The 23,780-nt window shown below is 40.5% G+C and overlaps 1 protein-coding gene across 3 annotated transcripts in view; it reads left to right on the plus strand.

Annotated features, from left to right (window-relative positions):
- The window catches only part of cacna1ia (calcium voltage-gated channel subunit alpha1 Ia), a 117,392-nt gene that overhangs the window by 78,869 nt on the left and 14,743 nt on the right, over positions 1-23,780 (plus strand). For all 3 annotated transcript variants that reach the window (XM_067381897.1, XM_067381898.1, XM_067381899.1), the window contains exons 28-31: positions 1,355-1,425; positions 10,281-10,359; positions 12,077-12,198; positions 15,459-15,854. In XM_067381897.1, the coding sequence (XP_067237998.1) occupies positions 1,355-1,425; positions 10,281-10,359; positions 12,077-12,198; positions 15,459-15,854 (668 nt within the window). The remainder of the gene's footprint in view (positions 1-1,354; positions 1,426-10,280; positions 10,360-12,076; positions 12,199-15,458; positions 15,855-23,780) is intronic.

The raw sequence follows: 23,780 nt of genomic DNA on the forward strand, positions 1-23,780 counted from the left end.
TAGCTTTTCATTTCTTAAACAACCATGTATGAAGACACATCATGGCCATATTCCAGGATGACAATGTCAAGATTCACCAGGGTTAAAATTGTGAAAGAATGGTTCAGAGAGCATGAAGAATCATTTTCACACATGAAATGGCACCTCTGAGTCCAGACCTTAATTTTATTGAAAGTTTTTGGGATGTGCTGGTTTAGACTTTACAGAGTGCTCACCTCTTGCACTGTCAATACAAGATCTTGACCAAAACTTTCTGCACCTCTTGATTGAAATAACATCACAACTTTTATTTCCATCAAGAGGTGCATCATTCCAAACAGCAACTTTTTTTTGGCTGGGCAGTGTATATATATATATATATATATATAGAATCGCCCCTGACACATGCATTCCAGCGTAACCTCCACAAGTGCTTATTGTCACAGCACACAGCCTTTATTCTCCTGACTTTTATCTGTCTTTCTGTTATTTTTAGCCCTTTATCACTTTTATTGAGTGGTAAGTAGCGAGGGAACAGGAAATGATTGGGAGTGAAGACGAATGGGACTGAGAAATGTTGCGTGCCAGATTTGAACTTGATCCCCTACATGAGCACCACAGCCCAATGTGTTTTTGCATGTCCGTTAATCTTTTTTTAATCTTTTGTCTTAATAAATGACAAAAATCTATTTTTCTGCATTGTTCTCCAGATCAGATCAAATTGCTTTATTTCCTTTCTCAGTGTGCCATTCAATCTTCAGTCAGCCTGCCTGAAACACAAACAAACTCACTTCATGTACAGAATATTGTTACGAAATTTAGTTTAATTGCTTATCTCCAGTGCCAAATTCCCCAAATCTGTCGTTTTCTCCTCCCCATTTCCCTCTACTACCTGATCAGTGGCCCATGTGTTGATAAGCCCTTAATAGCCGATGAGTCTTATGTTTGCCTCATTACCCAGTACGAGCCTTAGAAATATTGACTCCATCATACCAAAATGATATTTTGCACAGGTCAGTGATGCTGTATTATTGAGGATTGATCTGTTTGTCTAGAGTTTAATCTGGTATTTAATCCTGCTGTTGTCCACAGCCATCACTGAGTCAGTGTGCCATCACTCTACATATGTACAGGGAGAGGGTGGCAGTGTGAGGGTTTAATTTTAGCCCTGACCTTTTCCTTCTCTCCTCATTAGCCGTTTAGGCTAGAATTAAACCAAGGTGGGAGGGGGTGATCCTTGTCGGTTAGCGGCCTTTTTGTTTTTCTTCTTCTGAAATGATCAACGCCTTGTAGACATGCACCCACACTGAGCTGTCTTGTTGAACTCTCTGTAACTCTCTTTTTCTCTCTCTCTCTCTCTCTCTCTCTCTGACAGTGTTAAAGCTGTTAAAGATGGCAACAGGAATGAGAGCACTGCTGGATACTGTAGTCCAAGCCCTGCCACAGGTGATAATACCATTGCAAACACCCTGATGAAGCATCACATTGTTACCCCACCCCCTTTTAGTCACATTTTGGCTTGAGAAGAGGAAGTCATCCAAGAACAGGCTGCTCATTGGCCCATGAAAATTGGTGACTCATAGGAACCATAAACTCACTCAGGGCGGATAATAACCCCAAAAGCAAGAATAAAGTACCTGCTTTTGCACACGCACACACACACACACACCTACACACACACACACACACACACACTTATCTTATTCATAGCTTTTTCAACAAGGATGCATTAATAACAAAGTTCATTTTTATGTCACAGCTTTAAAGCACTACATAAAATTGCATAAAGAGATATGAAAAAGAACTGACTCAAATAACAGTTGAGACTCTAAATAGAAAGATCCATCTCCCACAGAGCAGATGAGTTTGAGGAATATTTAAAAGACACAAGTTTGAAGAAAGAAGTAAAATGAAAAGAAAGCAGTTCTCACAGACTCCATAAAGCAATCAGAACTCTTTCATAACCGAACACAGAGTGTTGTTGTCATCTAAGTGGTCACAGAGTGGTAACTGCTTCAGGAGAAAACTGCTGGCTAGACATCGCCAGGGTGGAGTAAAGCTTCTCTCCTGTGTGGATATCGATCCCTTGTTCATTACTGCTGGGCCCAATGTCTTATCCCCATGGCATCTGTGAGGTAATTAACGCTGCAGCTGATTAAAGAGCCACTCAGGCACACAGTTCTACCACACAGTTCTTATTTAGTACATCCCTCCAGAAACTCCTGTGCATTTCCTTTACAACTCTCTTAGAGATACTGCTCATTCCCCATTGGCTTCAAATTGACTTTACAGTAGTTTAGACTATATCATTTAACCTTATTATGGTCCTCATATAGATTTTGTTTTGCAGTAGACATACCTTAAGCCAGTTCAAAAATTTGGAATCAGTAAGATTTTATCTCTTTTTTTTAAGCCTCTTTTGCTCACCAATATTGCTCACCAATTATTTGATTAAAAATACAGTAAACCAATAATACTGTAAAATATTAATATAATTTAAAATAATTTAAGTTTTATAATTTATTTAAAAACTGTTTTCTGTTTTAATATATTTTAAAATGTGATTTATTCCTGTGATGGCAAAGCTGTATTTTTAGCATCATTACTCCAGTCTTCAGTCACATGATCTTTCTGAAATCATTCTAATATGCTGTTTTGCTGCTCAAGAACTTTTTTTTTTTTTTAAACATTTTTTTAAATAGTTTTTTTGGTGAAACTGATCCTTTTTTCAGTATTTTTTTATTAAAGGTAGGGTAGGTCATTTTCGGAAAGGCTAGCAATAGTGAGCTAGCTTTGAAAGCATAAGATCCCACCCTCCCTTAAGAGTGTCTCCAAAGAAGACAAAAAAAACTGACTGCTGAAGATTAGTTTCGGCGTTGATAGTGTTGCCAATGGAACGCATAAAGTCAAAACCACTCCAAGTATAACGTCATGGGTTTCCATCTCTTCCAAATTACGGTTAGTTATGGCGTGAATGCAGCAAAGCTCATTGTTTTGGTTCAGGAAGAACTGCAAAATGTGGTTGCCGATTTGGTTGCGGTGCTCATGACTGGCGTCACTCTGCATACAGTAGCATGAAACGCGCTGATGAAGTATGATGTCTAAATAGGGTGCGCAAGGGTATGTAAAAACATAGGTTGACAGGCAGGAAGGACATCCTATTGTATCCCTCGGAATGAGTGGTATGATTGGATGAACATTTTATGGTCTTATGCCTTCCACAGATGATATAAATACATTTAGACCACTTAACTTAGTAATTGCTATCAGCAGGTGAAGAGACTTTCAACCAGCATAACAAAAAATGATTTTGAAGCAAATCACCTACCCTGCCTTTAAAAGAAAGTTCAAAACAACATTTATTTGAAATGGAAAACTTTTGTAACATTATAAATGTCTTTACTGTGCGTTATTATCAATGGAATGCATCCCTTCTGAATAAAAGACTGACAATAATTGAATGATACCATGTTTTTTTTGGACATAGTACCATTGTATTCTTTAAGCACCTTGGAGAGTACCTAAGGTGCATAAATATAGTAATCATGTATTACCACGATATATATCAAATGGTGTGGATTTACCATCTGTGTGAAACCAGTGCTTGTTTCTAAGCTGCCTAAGCAATATTTTGTGCTTCATAGGCTAGTGAAAATTCTAGTGAGATGCCTGCTGTACATAGACTGCATGTTTAGCCATCATAGGCTCATTTTAGATTGAAACACAGCCAGAGATGGTCATTTTAGAAATAAACAGAAGTATGATGCCGTTTTACAGCTATTGTGCACACATTCTGATTCTGTTAGGTCATAAAGTTTCCCTTTACATCTTGAAGCCAAAATGACTTTGTAATTTTGTAGCATTGGTTTGTAGGTTTGATAGGCCATTACTTAGCATTAAATGGTAATAAAGCTCAGTTGTTGTTTTATCATACCCGCTGACACGCCACATAAAATGACACAGCCAACCACATCCTGTAACTATACAAATTACAATAATGTGATCTAAGCACATTTTATTCACCATTTTACATGTTTATAGCTCTCTCACACTGTTTTCATAATTACCAGCACTTTAGGCTAGCTGTTAGCTCATGTGCCATATTCTTTATCACCTTCAGTTTTGTCTCATCTCTTTGTTTTTGTTTTGAGCTACCTGTGCAGCAGTGGACACACTCTGAACTCCTATGCTAATATTCTTGACAGGCTAGTGTGTTAGCGTTAGAGTGGTGAGCCTTACAAGCATGCACGCTCCATGTTCTTTGGCCGCATTAGGACACAGGTCATTTCCTCTAGTATGAGGGTTAATTCTGTCCTCAGAGCTGTACCTCCGACATGACCACTGGTACCATCCATCATTTATGAGCTTTTTGTTCATTCAAAAATTTGTTCTGCTTAATTTTGTTGCAGGGAAACAGGTACAGCAGTTGCTTAGACTGACTAGAGAGACTCAAATTGCAGGGGCAGAGATATTAAAATATACATTGCATTGTACATGTTATTGTTATGTCTGTTCCAGACACTTCTTCCATCTGTACTAAACCTCTGTTTTTTTGGTTGTTGTTGTTTTTTGTTTTGTTTTTTTGCTTTGAAACATTGCAAAAATAATTTTCTTAATCATTTTTTCCATTTTTTTTTTTTTGTTTTGCCCAAACCAAAATATATGAACATTCTTATAACATCACATATATTTACTTAAGAAGCAAAATTGCAAAAAATAATGGAAAAGTATGGCTTGAATTACATTTATTATTCTTACCCCATTAGCAAATATTTTGTTTTAGCTTTAAGCATAAATATAGCCAAATTTAGTAAGGTTTAAACATAAAACATGGGGAAAATGCCTTTTTTTAAGACACTATAGGATTACTGTGGTTTTTAGAAGGTGTTTTACTTGGAATTGTAAATGATCTTCTTTAAACTATAAAAAAAAAAAAAAAAGAATTAAAAACAATTTTGTCTTGAAAACGTCTCGGGTTACGAGTGTAACCCCTGTTCCCTGAGTAAGGGAACGAGACGCTATGTCGGATGACGTGATGGGAACCCTCTGTATTTTGTGTTCGTGAAGCACCTCTGTATCCAACCAATGAAAAGACTCAACGTCAGAGGCGGGTGACGTCACGGATCAGGAAGTTATAAAGCACACCTGAACACAAACCACGCCAGCTTCTGTAGGTTGTCTGAAGCAAGCGCACCAGGCATGCAGGAGATACGGCCACGTGACGTAGCGTCTCGTTCCCTTACTCAAGGAACAGGGATTACACTCGTAACCCGAGACGTTCCCTTTTCGTGGGAACTATCGACGCTACGTCGGATTACGTGATGGGAACGCAATCCCAACTACGCCGTGTCTCCGAGTGCCTGGCTGCTATCTTGTAGCACCCTGGCCCTCGGATTGATGTTAAGGTGAAGATTGTAAAATCTGATAAAGGTGTGCTGGGATGACCATCCAGCAGCACCACAAATGTCGTCCATAGAGACACCAGATAGGAGAGGTCTGGACGCGGCCATACCTCTCGTGGAGTGAGCACGCACCATCAGAGGACACGGGCGCCCCACCGTCTCATACGCAAGTGAGATGGCCTCGACCACCCACTTGCTCATCCGCTGTTTAGATGCTGGGCCCCCCTTCTTAGGGGACCCATAACATACAAACAATTGTTCTATTTTTCTCCACAGGGCAGCTCTGTGAACATACGCATCTAATGCTCTTACAGGGCAAAGCAGATTCTTCCTTTCCTGATCCAAATTCGCAAAAGAAGGCGGGCAGAAAGCCTCAAGTACAATGGGGCCTGGGACCCTCGTCGGAACCTTTGGAACATAGCCCGGCCTGGTATGCAGAAAGGCTTTCACCATACCAGGCACAAACTCAAGACAAGATAGAGCGACTGACAGCGCTTGTAAATCACCAATTCTCTTCAGAGAAGAGACGGCCAAGAGAAAGATGGTTTTAAGTGTCAAGAACTTGTCTGACACCTCTTCTATTGGCTCGAAGGGAGCCTCAGCCAGCCCTTGGAGCACAATAGTGAGGTCCCAGGTCGGGGTCTTTGTGCGCACCACAGGTCTCAACCTGAGTGCACCACGGAGGAAGCGTACTACTAGGGGGTCTCGACCCAGCGAGGAGCCCCCTACAGGGATATGATGAGCCGAAATAGTGGCCACATATACTTTCAGCATGGAAGGGGTTAAACCTTCCAAGAACTTTTCCTGAAGGAACCAAAGCACGTCTGAGACTGAAGAATGGACCGGGTCCAAATTTTCATTTATATAGGTACAGCTTCCTCGTGGAGGGAGCTCTGGAGTGAAGAATGGTCTCCACAACCTCGGTTGGGAGACCAGTTCCTATGAGCCTTGCCCCCTCAGGGGCCAGGCCCACAGTTTCCACATTTCTGGGCGGGGATGGAGAATCGTGCCGCCCGCTTGAGACAGGAGATCCTGCCTGAGGGGAAGCTCTAAGGGAGAGCCGTGAAGTAGAGACATTATGTCCGAAAACCATATCCTGGTCGGCCAGTAAGGGGCCACCAATATTAGGTCGACCTTCTCCTGGTGAACCTTCTCCAGAATTCCGGGGAGCATTGAGACTTGGGGGAACGCATACAGACGTAGCCTCGGCCACGTCTATAGCATGGCATTCAGCCCTACAGGTGCTGGGTCCTGAAGTGAGTACCACAGAGGGCACTGAGCTGACTCCTCTGTGGCAAATAGATCGACTTGAGCTCGACCGAAAGTTTTCCATATCAACTCCATCACCTCGGTGTGGAGTTTCCATTCCCCCGGTCTCGCGCCCTGCCTCAACAGGGCGTCCGCTCCCACATTCAACCGCCCGGGGATGTAAGCTGCTCTCAGCGAGAGGACCAGAGGAGGATGCGACTGGCCAGCTTGGATAATAGGCGAGACCGCAAACCCCCCTGATGGTTGATGTACGAGACCACCGCAGTGTTGTCCGTACGGACCAGCACATGATGGTCTCTCAGGTCGGGGAGGAAGTGTTTTAGTGCAAGAAACACCGCCATCATCTCCAGCCGATTTATGTGCCAGGAGTGCTGATGGTCCTCCCACAGACCCTGAGCTGAGCTGAGCGGCCACTCATGACTGCTCCCCAGCCCGTGAGGGAGGCATCTGTCGTAAGCATTACACGACGACCACAAGTCCCCAGCATGGGCCCCTTTGTTAGGAACCAAGGCTTTTTCCACATGACCAGAGCACGAAGGCATCGCCGCAAACCCCTTGGTCCTGAGCCACCACTGTAGGGGTCTCATGTGCAGGAGGCCAAAAGTAATGACGTTGGACGCAGCTGCCATCAGACCCAACAGTCTCTGAAACTGTTTTACAGTGAATCCCAGATTACACCTAAGTAGTTTGCAACCTGACTCGGGACCAGCACACTCTTTTTGGCGTTGAGCCTCAGCCCAAGCCTCTTCATGTGCGACAGAACAACATCTCGATGTTGAACTGCCAGTTGTTCTGTTTGAGCTAATATCAACCAATCATCGATATAGTTCAGCACGCGGATGCCCTGGAGTCTCAGCGGAGCCAGCGCTGCATCCACACACTTCGTGAACGTGCGGGGTGAGAGGGATAGGCCGAACGGAAGAACCCTGTATTGGTAAGCTTCGCCCCCGAAAGCAAACCTGAGGAACTTCCTGTGTGAAGGATGGATGGATACATGAAAATATGCGTCTTTCAGATCTATCGCTACAAACCAGTCCTCGGACCTGATCTGAGGGATGATCTGTCTGAGTGTAAGCATTTTGAACTTCAACTTCCTTACTGATCGATTTAACACACGTAAATCTATGATCGGATGCAACCCTCCATCCTTCTTCAGAACAATGAAGTAGCGGCTGTAAAAGCCCGACATTTTGCTGGGAGGGGAAACCCTTTCTATAGCCCCTTTTTGCAAAAGCGTCATTACTTCTTGCTCCATCACCAGAGACTGCTCTGGGGTTACCACCGTAGGAAGCACCCCATTAAAATTGGGCGGTCGTGAACCGAACTGAATTCTGTAGCCCTGTTCTATCATGAGCAGCACCCACTTCGAAACATTCGGGAGATTTTTCCACTCTTCCAAATATTCTACTAAGGGAACCAGTCTCTCGAGACTGGTCTCTGATGTTTTTTGAGCACTTGGCTCGTCCATCTGACGCGGCGCACCGGCAGACAGGCGAATCACGTGCTGGCCGACCCTCCTCGGAGGATCGGTGGAGACCGCTGCGCCCTGACTCACACTTGGTGGCAGGGTTGACATAACGGTCCCGAGGAGGACCCGATATACGAATCCTCCCAGAGGGGGCTGCCCTCGAGAGATCCTGCGCCACTAACGTCAGGACCTCTTCTTTGAAGCATTCCGAGAGATAATGATGGCCCTCAGATCCGCCCTACCTCCGGAAGGCTTCGCCTGTGCCGCCCGTCCCGGTCCCTAGGCACTGCGTGGGGGAGTACGGGAGGCGACACTGGCCTTTTGTTTCGCTCTGTGCGCAAATGTTGCTGAGGAGCTGGCTGTCGGCCGAGGCTGGTCCTGCCCAGCAGCCTCGGGGGGATGAGAGCAGCGGGGAATAATTTAAGAAAAAGCCTCTGTTTGTTTGCGTGACTCCTGGAACCTGTCGACGACCGTTGACATTGCGTCGCCGAACAGGCCACCAGGAGACAGTGGCGCGTCCATAAGCATGTTTTTGTCACGCTCTTTGATGTCTGACAGATTTAACCACAGGTGCCTCTCCATGGCCACCAGGGCTGCCATAGAACGGCCGATGGATTTGGCCGTCTCCTTAGTGGCCCGGAGAGCTAAATCTGTGGCTTTACGAAGCTCATGAATCGCCTCAAAGGACGCTTCCCTGCTCTGATCAATTTCCCCCAGCAGGTCGGCTTGGTATGCCTGGAGAATAGACATGGTGTGAAGGCATGCCGCCGCCTGACCTGCCGCCGAATAAGCCTTGCCCACCAAGCTAGATGTAGTTTTGAGGGGCTTGGTGGGCAGCGCCGGGGTCTTAAGGGACGACGCGGTCTCGGGCGAGAGATAACTTGCAAGCGTCTCCTCTACCCGAGGCATCGCCCCATAGCCGTGATGTTTCAGACCGACAATATTGCTGTACAGTGATGTCTGCGGGCTGTACAGCCGATACTGCACAGGTCTCTTCCACGACCTCGACACCTCGGCATGGAGGTCGGGAAAGAACGGCAGACCCTGGTGCTGAGGCAGTGACCGAGGGGGAAGAAAGCGTTCATCCAGTTTACTTTTAACTCTGGACTCAGCTTTCTCCGCGGGCCATTCGATATTTAACTTTTCAACAGCCCTAGTCACCACCTCTAATAGCTCCTCATAAGCTGGTGAAGCTGATGGCGGTTCATCATCGACGCTCTCTACATCAACCTCCTCGGAGGAAGATATATTGAGCATTGGTGTCTCTCTTCGGGGGGAAGAAACCGCTACGCGTGCTTCCGCTGCCAAAGGAGAGACACTGGGTCTAGCGGGTAAGGGAAGCGATAAGGCAGAGCCCGTCTTTTCCCCCTCCGCTAGATCCATCTGTGAAACCCACGAGTGCAGCCTGCACTGTGCCTCGGCAGCAGCGGGACCAGACCCGCGGGGAACACTCGCCTCGGCGCCCTCCTCGAAGACCGCTCGACGCGATCGCAGCACTCTGAGGGTGAGCTGCTCACTCGAGAGCCGCCTGTGCATGCTCAACCTCCAGGCATTTTACGCACAATACACAATAAAGCGTGGGCAGGGAGGAGCACACTTTCTAAATTGCTGCTTTTCCGCCATAATAACTGTGTCTTATATATATATTGTGCTTGAAACTCTTGTCCTCGGACGAAGAGATCACTGTGTGAATGTATCAGACAGACAACAATAAATAAGACAAACGAGATACAGAGAGCGCTTGCTGAAGACAACAGAAGCTGGCGTGCTTTGTGTTCAGGTGTGCTTTATAGCTTTATCGCGTCTTTTCATTGGTTGGATACAGAGGTGCTTCACGAACACAAAATACAGAGGGTTCCCATCACGTCATCCAACGTAGCGTCGATAGTTCCCACGAAAGGGAACAGGACAGCTCTGTTTAGCTATACAATTACAGAGATTTAGTGCAAAACTATAAACTTTTGTGCACTAATTTTTGTTCTACTTTAGCTTAATTGAGATTGTGGTACTGCTCTTGGCCTTTGTATGATAATTGTTATTTGCTTTGGATAAAATTATCTGCTGAATGATTCAATGTAAATGTAATATGGTGTGCTTGCCTGTATATTGTGTCAAGGATGAATGCATGTGTCCTGGTTTCAGTATTGATTGGTGTGTTTCAGGTGGGGAACCTTGGACTCCTCTTCATGCTGCTCTTCTTTATTTATGCGGCACTCGGGGTGGAATTGTTTGGAGAGCTGGGTAAGAACATACTACTCCTCTTTAACCCCTTTTGATGCATATTTCTCTTCCTTTCAATCTTTCTCCCTCACTGGCTTTATGTCAGTTCTTTTGAATTTGGCATGACTGCAGACCTGCCAACATGTACGCATTTTGCGTAGTGGGTACGCATTTTGACCTCAAAGTACGCTGGTACGATTTGTCACTCTAAACTACAAACTAAAAGTTTAAGTTTGCCTAATATATGTGGGTGTAATATAATTATTGTACATATAAATACAAACACATTCATGTATATATTTGAGAAATATTTACAGGTATATGTATTTATTTCTATTTTTATATCATTTATATCATATATAAATACAAATATTTTGTACATAAATAACATATTTCTCTTAAATATATACATTAACTTGTGTATATTTATATATGCATATTAATTACACACAGTACTCACACATATATTATGCAAACTCAAACTTTTATTTTGTATGCGATTAATCATGATTAATCGTTTGACAGCCCTACAGTACAGTAGTCACGGTACTTCTAACTCCTTAAGGTAAACGTGTATAAAATGTTCAAATAATGTTGAACAACAAATCTAAATAAAATTGAAATCGCTATATGGCTTAGTGATTATGAAAATGTTGTGATGTGTGACTGACTGACAAGCGCGAGTCTGAAAAAACGCGTTTATTTTTTCTCAATGTTCAGAAACGTAGCCTACATATGTTGCGTTACTGTGTTAATAATAACTAAAGCACCTAATTATTTTACATAGCCTACTTATTTTGTATGAAAACTAGCACATTAGTTACTTACGCATTTAAAATTACTGTTGTTTCAGTGCTGCGCAAGCTCTCTCTCATAAACGCAAACGCGCGTGCACACAGAGAGAGGCAAGATCATTGTAAAATGAAAATTTCCGTACTTGGTTTAAACTTTGTTCTTGCTTGTGTTATTTTTCTGTCGGTAAGCATTTTGAATTATCCATCCATGTTTTTAAGATTCGTTAAATGGCGGACACTTTAGTTAACACAACCCATCGTTATATGTAGGACTAACTTTTACTTGATATTCTTGAATTTTCAATTCGTTTTTGCTATTATGGGTCCTTTCTATTCATTGTCAACAGTTTTCTATAAATATGTTTGTATTGGCTAACCTTTATACAGCGAATGTTTCTTGTTTATAATGTGCAATGATCAAATGCAAGGACAGCACGTTATTGAAACCCTTTTTTCTGTGGGATTTAGTAGTTATTATACTTGGATATTGGAATAATAAATTAAGTATTCAATGTTTTTACTGTTTTCAAAGGGTTTCTAAATTTTATACTAGTTTCCATTACAAAACCTGTATAAAGGACTGTCAGATTAGTTGTAGTATGTAAATATAGCCTACTTGTTTTAGTTCATATAATTGAATGCGATTCACTCGTGGTTGTCAGTTTGTATAAGCACACATTGTTAATCATGAATTTAAAAAATGCTTTTGAGCAGGTTTGAAATTTTTTAATTGGATCAAATTCAAAAAACTTTAACAGTAAAAATTAGATTTATAAAGATAGGTGAGTGCGTGCGTGCGTGAGTATGTGAGTGTTTTGTGTATTACATTCTCAAAAATGCCTGTGACTGCATAGGTAACATTGAGACAAAGCTTTTAGGTGATAACATTCACAATAGTATGCATCAATACAAAGTCTCTTTATGTCTCTATCTGTTTCCTTCAGTTTGCAATGAGGACTACCCATGTGAGGGAATGAGTCGACATGCCACCTTTGAAAATTTTGGCATGGCATTCCTCACCCTCTTTCAGGTGTCCACTGGAGACAACTGGAACGGCATCATGAAGGTACAGTACCATGAGCATCACTTTGTTATAAAAAGAGGTGGGGACAGCTAGTAAAAAATCTTTTTAAACTTTTATTTATTTAGTTTGGAGTCATAAGATTTTTTAAATGTTTTTAAAAGTTGCTAAATATTATTATGATTTAAAGCTGTTTACAGCTGTTTTCTTTTCTAATATATTTTAAAGTGTAATTTATTCCTGTGATGCAAAGCTGAATTTTCAGCATCATTACTCCAGTCTTCAGTGTCACATGATCCTTCAGAAATCATTCTAATATGATGATTAGATGATTAAGAAACATTTCTTATTATTATCAGTGTTGTATTGTTTAATATTATTGTGGAAACAATATTACTTTTTTTTCAGAATATAGAAATATTTTAGACGACTATTATAAATGTATTACATATTTAGACTATAAATGTGTTTACTGTCACTTTTGTCATTGCCTTAAAAAAGTATTGATTTCTTAAAAAAAAAGAAAAAGAAAAAATTCTGTCTCCAAACTTTTGAACAGAAGTGTAGGTACACAGACTACCTGAAATTGCAAGTACCTAGCTCATTATTATTAAAGGTGCCATAGAACGCTTTTTCACAAGATGTAATATAAGTCTAAGGTGTCTCCTGAATGTGTCTGTGAAGTTCCAGCTCAAAATACCCCATAGATTTTTTTTTTTATTAATTTTTTAACTGCCTATTTTGGGCCATAATTAAAAATGTGCCGATTCTGTGCATGTCCCCTTTAAATGCTCCCCGCCCCAAGCTCGCGACTCTATAATACACTGCATAAACAAAAGTTCCCACAGCTAATATAACCCTCAAAATGGATCTTTACAAAGTGTTCATCATGCAGCATATCCGATTATGTAAGTATGGTATTTATTTGGATGTTTACATTTGATTCTGAATGATTCTGATAGTAGCCTATGCTGCGGCTAACGGAGCTACAGCTAACATTACACACTGTTGGAGAGATTTATAAAGAATGAAGTTGTGTTTACGAATTATACAGACTGCAAGTGTTTAATAATGAAAATACCAACATGGCTCTGGTCTCTGTGAATACAGTAATAAACAAAGGTAACATTAACCACATTTAACAGTACATTAGCAACATGCTAACGAAACATTTAGAAAGATAATTTACAAATATCACATCTGCCATTTTTCGCTATAGTCCTTGCTTACTTACCTGCAGAATGTCTGATGATTTGGCTGTGCACATCCAGACGTTAATACTGCCTTTCCTTGTCTAATGCCTTGAACATGGGCTGGCATATGCAAAAGTTGGGGGCGTACATATTAATGATCCTGACTGTTACGTAACAGTCGGTGTTATGTTGAGATTCGCCTGTTCTTCAGAGGTCTTTTGCACAAATCAAATTTACATAAGAAGGAGAAAACAATGGAGTTTGCGACTCAATGTATGTCATCTCCATGTACAGAACTCTTATTATTTATTTAACTATGCCGAGGTAAATTAAATTTTTAATTCTAGGGCACCTTTAATTAATGCATAAATCATATTAAATGATGACTAAACATTCTATGTGATTAATTTATTTGAAGATGCGTTTAAAAAAAAAAAAGTAAATTCAGTGTCTTTCCCCTTAAAGCCGATTTAAGTATTCAAATGAGCTGACATATTTAATTTGATATCTTCATCCTTTCATCTGCCACTGTTGTTCCTGGGATTTTCTAGATTAGTGGATGAATGCAGTGATCAGCAGTTCAAAACCAAATATGATTTAGATTTTAATATAAGATGTTCAAGATCATAATAAATAAACACTAATTACATTAGGTTTGTACTGTATCAGCAACAGGGATGCATTTCTTCGTATTTGGTTTTATGATTACATCATGGAAAAACAATTGACATGTAGAATAGACAAGAAAACATTGCTGTTGTCACTTTCTGGAACTGAAGAGAATGAGCACTTCTGATGCTGAATCTGCATTCATTATAACACACAAAACAAAGGCAAATCAAATGAGAACTTGCTTATTCTGTGTTCGGTACAACACTGTCATTTCATAAAGTGTTGGGAACTAAATCAGCTCAGGAAAAATGTGTGCTTAAAAGCTGTGCTTAAAAGTACCCATTTAAGTGCAGAGTACTCAACAGAAGAAGCTGACAGATTACTTGCAGATGATATGACCAGACACTTCAGAGACACATTCACAAGCAAGACGCATATGTTGTATAATATCTAATGTCACCGCAGTAAAGAGGCCAGGATAGGTTGTTATGAAAAGTCCTTTGAGGAAGTGGCTTATATATCTACAGCATTACAATCTGTTCACTTTTCCGCACTTTTCTTGATCCCTTCTTTTGGTTGGAACGTTTTCATTATAGCCTCTTTTATCATTGTTTTTCTCTCATGTTCTCTGTATCTTTCTCATTTCTAATACACTTGTCTTTGAGGAATGAGTTCTTATCGGCATGTATAAAGAGAATCTGGCGCCTTTCATCTGCTCTCCCTCCAACCTGGCGTTTATATGATAGGTATATGATGGAGGAACTACCAGCTCAGCATATTCAGCGCAGTAGTAAACCACACCTGAATAAATGAGAACACATCGATGCGTAACACCCCACACATACCAGAGTGTGCATTTGATGGAGGGTGTCAGGCTTCCCCCATTAGGCACACACACAATGAGTTTTATGGTTTCCTGGCAGCTAAAGCACCATAATCAGAGCTGTAAATTACAACCTGAGTTTCGACATACCTGCAGAGAAGCCACCGCAACAGCCCTGCACCCATGTGCCTCTCAGTCACTGCAGCTTTTCGAAGAAAAAATATAGGTAGAGTTTGTTACATCAGAATAAATCAAAATTAAATTGGCAGTTTGGGATTTGTTCCTATTGTTCCTGTTGCTCATGATAATCAAACTGCAGATGATAAGAGGAGGAAGGGGAAGTCATTTGTCACACAAAGCACTGGTTATCAGCCATCTGTAGAGGCCATTGTAAATTTAAAGTATTAAAAAAATATGCTTGTCATTTAAAAAAAAAAAGAGAGAGAGAGAGAGAGAAGATATAATGCCAAATTCATTTAATCAGTTTTTTGTCTTGTTTTCCTTCATAAAATAAAATAAATCTCATTACAGTGCAGCTATTTAAGTCCAAAAAATATAGTTCTAAAAGAAGTGGGATTGAGTATTGGAAATCTGTGTAGTGAGTGTGATTTGTCCAGTCAAATGAACATAACTACCTGTTGTATAAGTTTATGGTAACACTCTCTTCACTCCTGTAGGACACTCTTCGAGAATGCCCGCCGGGCGAGTACGCCTGCAATCCGAGCCTGCAATTCATCTCTCCTCTGTACTTTGTGAGTTTTGTGCTCACGGCCCAGTTTGTTCTGATCAATGTCGTCGTGGCAGTGCTCATGAAACACCTGGACGACTCAAACAAAGAGGCCCAGGAGGAGGCAGAGATGGATGCAGAAATTGAGATGGAGCTGGCCCAGGGAGCACTCTGCTGCATCATTGGAGGGGGGACTGGAGGGGGGACCGTAGCTGAGAGGAGCAGTGGAGGGCATCAGGGGCCTGGTTCCAGCTCTGGAACAGCAACTGTTCTACCACCATCCCCAAACACACACACAGGGACCCACGAGCACAACAGCGCCAGGAAACTTTACTCACCAGCCCAGGTAGGACACTCACAGTGCTAGCAGGGAATGGATGGATGGACTGATAAACAGATGATTGATGGAGGAATGTATTCATGAATATTAGGATATGCTTAGATGGATGAATGAATAGATAAATAGATTGGGTCATGGAGCAAAGGATTGATGAATTAATGATTTGGGTGAAAGGAAGAATGCATAGATTGTCAATGAGATAATGGATGAATAATTAAATGATGGATGAATAAATGGATAGATTGTAGATGGGGGAATGTATTGATTAAGAAAAGGTTTGACTGAATGGATGGTCATAATGATGGATACTGGAGGTGTGATTGATTGATGATTGGATTGACAAAGAGATAGATTGACTGTTAATGGAGGAATGAATTGGTAAATATATGGTTTGGTTGGATATATTCATGCATGAATGTATATAGTGAGTTATTTTAAATCCCAGTTATGACATATATCACAAAATGGATATAATTATGCTGCAAGTCAAATCCTAAAATTGAATTTCAAAACATTTATAGGGGTCTACATTTCTACATATAACAATGCAAAAGTCTTAATGTCATGTTTGATCAATATAATGTATCCTTTTTTGAAAGAAATAATACTTTTATTCATCATTTATAATAATAAGAAATATTTCTTGACAGGTTTTCAATGGGCCTTAAAGGAAAAAAAACACTATTTTTGAAAATATGCTCATTTTCCAAGAGTTGAGTTTTACCATTTTGGAATCCATTCAGCTGATCTCCGGGTCTGGCGGTACCACTTTTAGCATAGCATAGCATAGATCATAGAATCTGATTAAACCGTTAGCATCTCGCTCAAAAATGACCAAAGAGTTTCGATATTTGTCCTATTGAAAACTTGACTCTTCTGTAGTTACATCGTGTACTAAGACTGACGGAAAATGAAACGTTGCGATTTTCTTAGGCCAGTATGGCTAGGAACTATACTCTCATTCCGGCGTAATAATCAAGGAAATTTGCTGCCGTATCATGGGTGCAGCTGGCGTGTTATTTTGTTGCTAATACAACTCATTGTTAGCTTGACTTCGTCATACTCATATTCTAGGCAGAATGTGAGTCTGATACTGCTCCATTGCACTTGAATTATGGGCGTGTCTTAACCGAACCAGTAAAAAAAAAACTCTGCACTCAATTGGATAGACCTACAACCAATCAGAGCAACGCAGTAAGTGACATATGTTGAACTTGTACTTAAACTTTTGCCGAATCCCGTTGGAAGGACGGCAAACACATCTTTCCCATCGACAAATGCCTTGATTGCGGTTCTTTGTTAATGCGCTGTCGATTTCTTTTATTACAGACGTGATAGCGGAATCTAAACATCTTACTTCTCCAGCTGCAGTCATCATTGGTGAAAACAAGCACTCTTTGATGACGTGGGTGGTTACGTAACCGCAGATAGCCTGTCCATCATCGATTAAAGCCCACCCTGGCAATTTGATTGGCTCGGCCTTCTGGGAGCCGAGCATAATTACTCCACAATGGATCGAGTCCAGACCGAACTTCCCGTCCAAAAAATGTTGTGGGCGGGGTTCGGGCTGGCACCCAGGCTAACTCATTGTGTTTCTCCCTAGGCATTTACATTTAGAAAACATACGGCTATACTACATATTTAGTATTAAAAAAATGTCTTAAAGTCTTAAATTTACCTTTATAAAAACTATAGAAACCCTGCTTGAGCAGCAAATCATCATATTAGAATGATTTCAGAAGGATCACGTGACACTGAAGACTGGAGTAATGATGCTGAAAATTCAGCTTTTCATCACATGAAGAAATTGCATTTCAAAATATATTAAAATAGAAAACAATTAATTTAAATCGTAATAATATTTCACAATATTAATGATTTATTTTTCATCAAATAAATGCAGCCTTGGTGAGCAGAGAATACACTTTATAAACTTTTAGATGGTTGTGTATGTTCAAAAGACCTGGATAAATTTGCTTAGACAAAATTTAAATTGCCATGTTGGAAATATATTACATATTCTATATTCTTATAGATAAAATGTCTTTATTTTTCACTTATCCATTTTCATCTCTCAGTCATAGTCAGATGCACAGTATATGATGGACAGTTTCTGTGTATATGCTCAGGTGACCAAAATGATGCTTTAGATTAAATGTGTGACACAGTTTACTCTCTCATCTTACCATATTCTCCCCTTTAGCAGAAACTCTAGTGATTGACACATTTCTACCATCATGTGGTACATACTGTACCATAAGTAGCCATGGATTTCTGGATGTTCTGTACAAGTTTGCGTACTGTCTGTAGTGTTTTGTTTTCATGCATGGAAAAATGTTAGCGCCATTTGCTCATGAAGTATGATTTGGGTCTGCTAAAAAGGGCAAAAGAGGCATAATGAGGGGGAAGGAAAAGCCACAGAATGAGACGTTTTCATTATAGATCATCGGGACTCGCCCCAGCTTGGGTCCTGTCGCCATGGAAACACATTATGTCAGTCTGCAAAGTTCTCTTAGATATGTAAACACTAAACTACTAAACTACAATTAATCACATTTTGTAATTAAGTTAAGGATCAAATATGATTAACTGCTTAATTAAATCTATTAGTACAAACCAGGAAAGAAAAGTTTCTCACGTGCATGCATGACTGAACTGCTAAAAAGAGAATACTGACAAATGTTGTGGTGCACTCGCACAGACACACATACACACACACACACATGATGACTCACTGTCAGGCAGCTATTGTGGAGCTATAATTGTCTTTACCTGTCCATTTTTAGCTTCTGCAGCAGATTATGTAACTGCCGAGAGAAGAGGAGAAGAGAGGAGGAGGACAGAGAGAGAAAGGAATGGAATCCTAATTGAAGGGTTGAATTCATTGCGATGTTAAGCACATGGATTCAATAGTGAAGCTGGGCTTGTTTATCCACCTAAATTGTAAACGTTTTTTACATGCTCATGCAGTTAGGTGTCAATGGTTAGTATAGATTGGAACATTTGAACTTTACACCCAGAAAAGAAAAGGAGAGTTCAGACTGTAACTGTTGCAGCAGTGATTCTACTTTCTACGAATAGGGCAGTGATTCCCAAACTTTTTCTGATGGACCCCCCTTTTGTAGAAAAATATTATGCCCCAACCCACCCCCACACACACACATACACGTTTGTTTTTGTGAATTGTGGGGACATTCCTTAGCCATAATGGGTTTTATACTGTACAAACTTTATTTTCTATTGCCCTACACCTAAACCTACCCATCACAGGAAACTGTGTACATTTTTACTTTCTCAAAAAAAATCATTCTGTATGATTTATAAGCCTTTTGAAAAATGGGGACATGGAGTAATGTCCTCATAAGTCACCATCTCTTTGTAATACCTATGTTATACCCATGTCATTATACAAATTTGTGTCCTGATATGTCACAAAAATACGTACACACACACCTTGCCAAATTTAATGGACTTCTATTTGTGTTCGTGATGTAGATTTTTATTTTTATTTTTAAAGTCTCTTATGCTCACCAAGGCTGCATTTATTTAGTAAAAACAATAACTATTTCTATTTGAATGTTTTAACATATAATTCAGTGTCACATGATCCTTCAGAAATCATTCTAATATGCTGGTTTGCTGCTCAAGAAATAGTTCTGATTATTATCAGTGTTGAAAACAGTTGTGCTGCTTCATATTTTTGAGGAAACTATTTTTTCAGCATTCCTTGAATATACATACACCCAAAAAGCACCCAGACATGACCTTGATTGCAAAATTATATATGATTTGATGTGATTAATATAGTACTACTTAGCTAGCCAACTTGGCATCTTAACTTGTCCGGCTTCATTACCCATCTTTGTACTGGTAAATCCGAGCGAGATATGCCTCGACATATTTCCTTGTCTTTTCACCGCACCGGATGTGGTGCAACAGGTGATGTCTACTGGACACGACAAAACAAACGTTGCAAATTCTTTTGTCCATTGTGTCAGATCACTGGAGTTTGTCAGAAATAGAATTGGGCATAAGTTTAACAGTTTGTCTGGGATTTGTTGTGTTGGGTCACACCGCATCCAGTAACAGCATCACTGATTGAACATCACTGGGTTCTGTTTGATTTTGCCATTGTTTTGGTATTTTTTAATTTTCCATATATTCATCATCTGCTTTGCGTTTACCTGGCACTGGCAGTCCTTTCACAAACCTGTCCATGCTTAGTGCAGAACCATGCATCATTCATTTATATTTTTCTACGGCTCCCTACAATGATCAATCCCGTTTCTTCAATCGTGCCATCTAGTGGTCTGTTATTGCATGACGACAACAACTGCTACATAGTGCTGTAGTACTCGAGTCCGGACTTGGACTTGAGTCCGGACTCGAGACGTTTTTCTGTTGTCTCAGACTCGTCTCGGACTCGGTGATATTTGCACTCGGACTTGGTCATTGGTCTCGCCACAAGTTCTAATTGGTCTCGACCGAGTCCAGTTTTTCAGTCTCACTTCTTACCGATTCCGAGCCGATCTTTATTGTTACCAGCGGCACAGGCAGTAACGTCAGCTGCGCATTCTCGCTCTCTTCTCTCACGGTGAAGTGACACACACTCGCGCGGGCGCCTCCTTTCTCTCACTCGTCTCATTCGCTCCGGTTCCTGCAGGTTTCGTGCTCACACCGAAAGCGCGCGCACCACTGATCACGCAAATAAGCCACGCTTAGTCTCAAACAGAGACAGGAGTCAAACAGAGTCACAATTACCAAAATGAGTGGCTTAATGCACTTAAAATATTAAATACATACAAAATTATGTCAAAATGCTCGTCTTGGCAATAATTCAGATAAACACAGTCAGTTTTGGATCGTTAAATAGAAATATTCCTGCTGCTGTCTGACATGTTATTTAAAGAACAAAAGACAAAGAAAATCACTTTCTGCTCTTGACTGAATACATTTTTAACTTTAATGGTAAGAATAAGTCTGTATTTAATATTTACAATAAAAAATACAGAAATTAAGGTAACCAATGTGGATGTGTTATTTCACATTTGATTACTTTAATTTCTGTAGTATTTCTTATCTAAATAAAAACCTACTTAACCTGAAAAACTTAGTTTCATTGCTCTCTATTCTATTGCATTTATTTGCTGTTTGTAATTTTTTTTTTATTTGTTCTTATTTTATTACTGAGTTTTACTTTTTTTTATGAAAATAAAACTTTGTGTTGAAGAAAGGTAGATTTTTGTTTGTATATGCTGTCAATTATAGTTCTTAGAAAGAAAATCAGAATCGGCAAAAATAGGTATCGGCAGATCACACTATCCAAAAATCGGAAATCGGAATCAGCCAAGAAAATTGAAATCAGCGCATGTCTAGTTCAAACAAAGCCACAGCAGAACTGCGATTCATATCGATGTTTTGTGAACAAATCTGTGGCTGTGTAAAAACCATGAGAGTCAATGATTCAATTACCCTTTCAAAAATACATCCACTTGTGTCGTTACTGAATGAATGAATGAATTGACTTACCGCCACCTACTGGCAGTTTTAGTTCAATTTAAAAGTATCACACATTATAACATCATTGCTTATTTTTCTTTTGGACATTTTTAATTTAAAACATTGATTTATTTTATAAAGGTATTTATAGAGGTAAAAAAAAAACACTGTAATGCACAATCAGTTTAAAGGGGAAAATATTGTCCTTTAATGGAAAAGGTGTGATTGCAGCAGTCTAAGTGGAAGAGAAGGGGTATGCAGAAGAATGTTAAATGCCTCATGCTGTGTTCACACCAGACGCGACTTGCGCGAATTAATCACGCTATTCGCGCGTAGTTGGACGCTTGAACATTTTGAGTTTACTCGCTTCATTCGCGCTTGAAATTCGCTTCATTCGCGCGTGAAAATCCCTTCACAACAGACGCGAATTCGGGTCATGAGAGGGGCTCTCCCGCTCCTTTATGTGTCCCAGACTCTCCAACTGCTTTCTGCACACTTCCTCTGAATAAACACAACTTGTCAGTGGGGAAATAATTGTAAATTACAGCGAATAAGCTCAATTGGTCGTCTTTAGTTGGCTTGTAGTCTTAATATGTATGTATATATATGTATAGCTCAAATTGAGTAAAGACCGTTTTTTACAACTTATCAGATTGTCCGACCTCCTCACTCACTTTCTTTCAAACACGATCCTTTTTATTTCTGTTTCTATAAATGTATGAAGATGTACAGCGACGATGATTTTGTCCTCCATTGTTGTTTCGAATTTCTGCCTCAGCTCGCTACGTCACGTCACTACTAGAGCAAGCTCCTGATTGGTTAACGCGGCGCGGAAATTCGCCAAAGTTCAGATTTTTCAACTTGCGCGATTCGCGCGATTCGCGCGAATGACGCGCCGCAGGATGTCAATTCGCGTCTTTGCATTGACTTAACATGTAAATCACTCGCGCTTACCGCTTCATTCGCGTCCGGTGTGAACGCACCATCAGGGTGTACGCGACTGTAAAATGTTTGGGAACCACAGTTGTAGAGAATTTAAAAACGTAATAATGCAAAAAATAATAATGCAAGATTATTATTTTAGAATCTAAGATATGCTGTCTCTTACATCACATAAATTATCAATAGTTATGTACGAAGGTCTTGAAGAGGATTCTTTTTTTTTCTGTCTCTGTCTTGACTGTCTCATTTGGACTCGGACTTGACTTGGAATCGAACCTTTTGGACTTGGACTTGACTTGGACTTGAACCTCTTTGGACTCGGTCTTGACTTGGACTCGAACCTTTTGGACTTGAACTTGACTTGGACTCGACAAAGGTGGACTTGACTACAGCCCTACTGCTACAACTGATAACTGAACGCTCAAGCAGGTACAGAGCATCATTTTGAGATATGTCAAATTAATATTTTGTGTTCAAGTATTTATTTGTCTGGCAAGTAGCCACATATTAAGTGAGATAATTACTCAGTGTTCCACTGCCGTTTTTGCCAAACTTCCTCCAAATTAACACCTTCTTGGGGTGGAGTCTCCATTCCCCGGGCCTCAGCTCCTGCCTTAACAGGATGTCGAATAAACATTGACATCATCTTGACATTGAGTCTCATCCCCAAGCATCTTTGATGGCGAAGAACGACATCTCCTCTGACTTGGCAAGAATGAGCCAATCTTCAATATAATGGAGTATATGAATGCCCTGAAGCCTCAGTGGAACTAAAGCAGCATCCATACACTTTGTGATGGTGTGAGGGAAGAGGGCTAGGCCAAATGGAAGAACCCAATATTTATACGCTTTTCCCCCAAAAGTGAACCTCAGGAACTTTCTGTGTTGAGGAAGGATGGATATGTTGAAATATGTGTCCTTGAGATCTATCATGATAAACCAATCTTTGGATCTTAATAGACTCATGATGATAGGTATAGTTAACATCTTGAACCTGAATCTCCTCAGAGAACAATACCCTGAGATCTATGATAGGACGCAACCCCCCATCCTTTTTGGGAACTATGAAGTACCGGCTGTAGAACCCGGCCTCCCTCTCGTGAAGAGGAACACACTCTATGGCCCCTTTCACTAAAAGGGATTCAACCCTGCTCAGGGTTGACAGTAGTGTAAACCACCAAATTAAATTCTCGACCCCCTCAAATTCGGCGCAGAGTAGACATTTTGAAAAATAATGCTGCCCTCAGTTGTTAATCTGGAGTCTTTCAAACTTAAAATAAAACTGCACATTGTAATTTATGTAAGTTAAGTCTATTTATTACCAAGCCATTTGTCAGTAACACAGTCAAAATGAGGGAAAATGTGAATAATTGCAATGCAGGTCAATTTAAGGTGTGCCCCTAAATGTTCTGCTTGCGCTCCTAAAATTTTCAGTAAGGGGCTACAGTGTTCCTAGTAAAAAAAATTAGTCTGGAGCCCTGAAATGCTGCT

Source organism: Chanodichthys erythropterus, chromosome 3 (genome assembly GCF_024489055.1).
Source record: "Chanodichthys erythropterus isolate Z2021 chromosome 3, ASM2448905v1, whole genome shotgun sequence".
NCBI lineage: Eukaryota > Metazoa > Chordata > Actinopteri > Cypriniformes > Xenocyprididae > Chanodichthys > Chanodichthys erythropterus.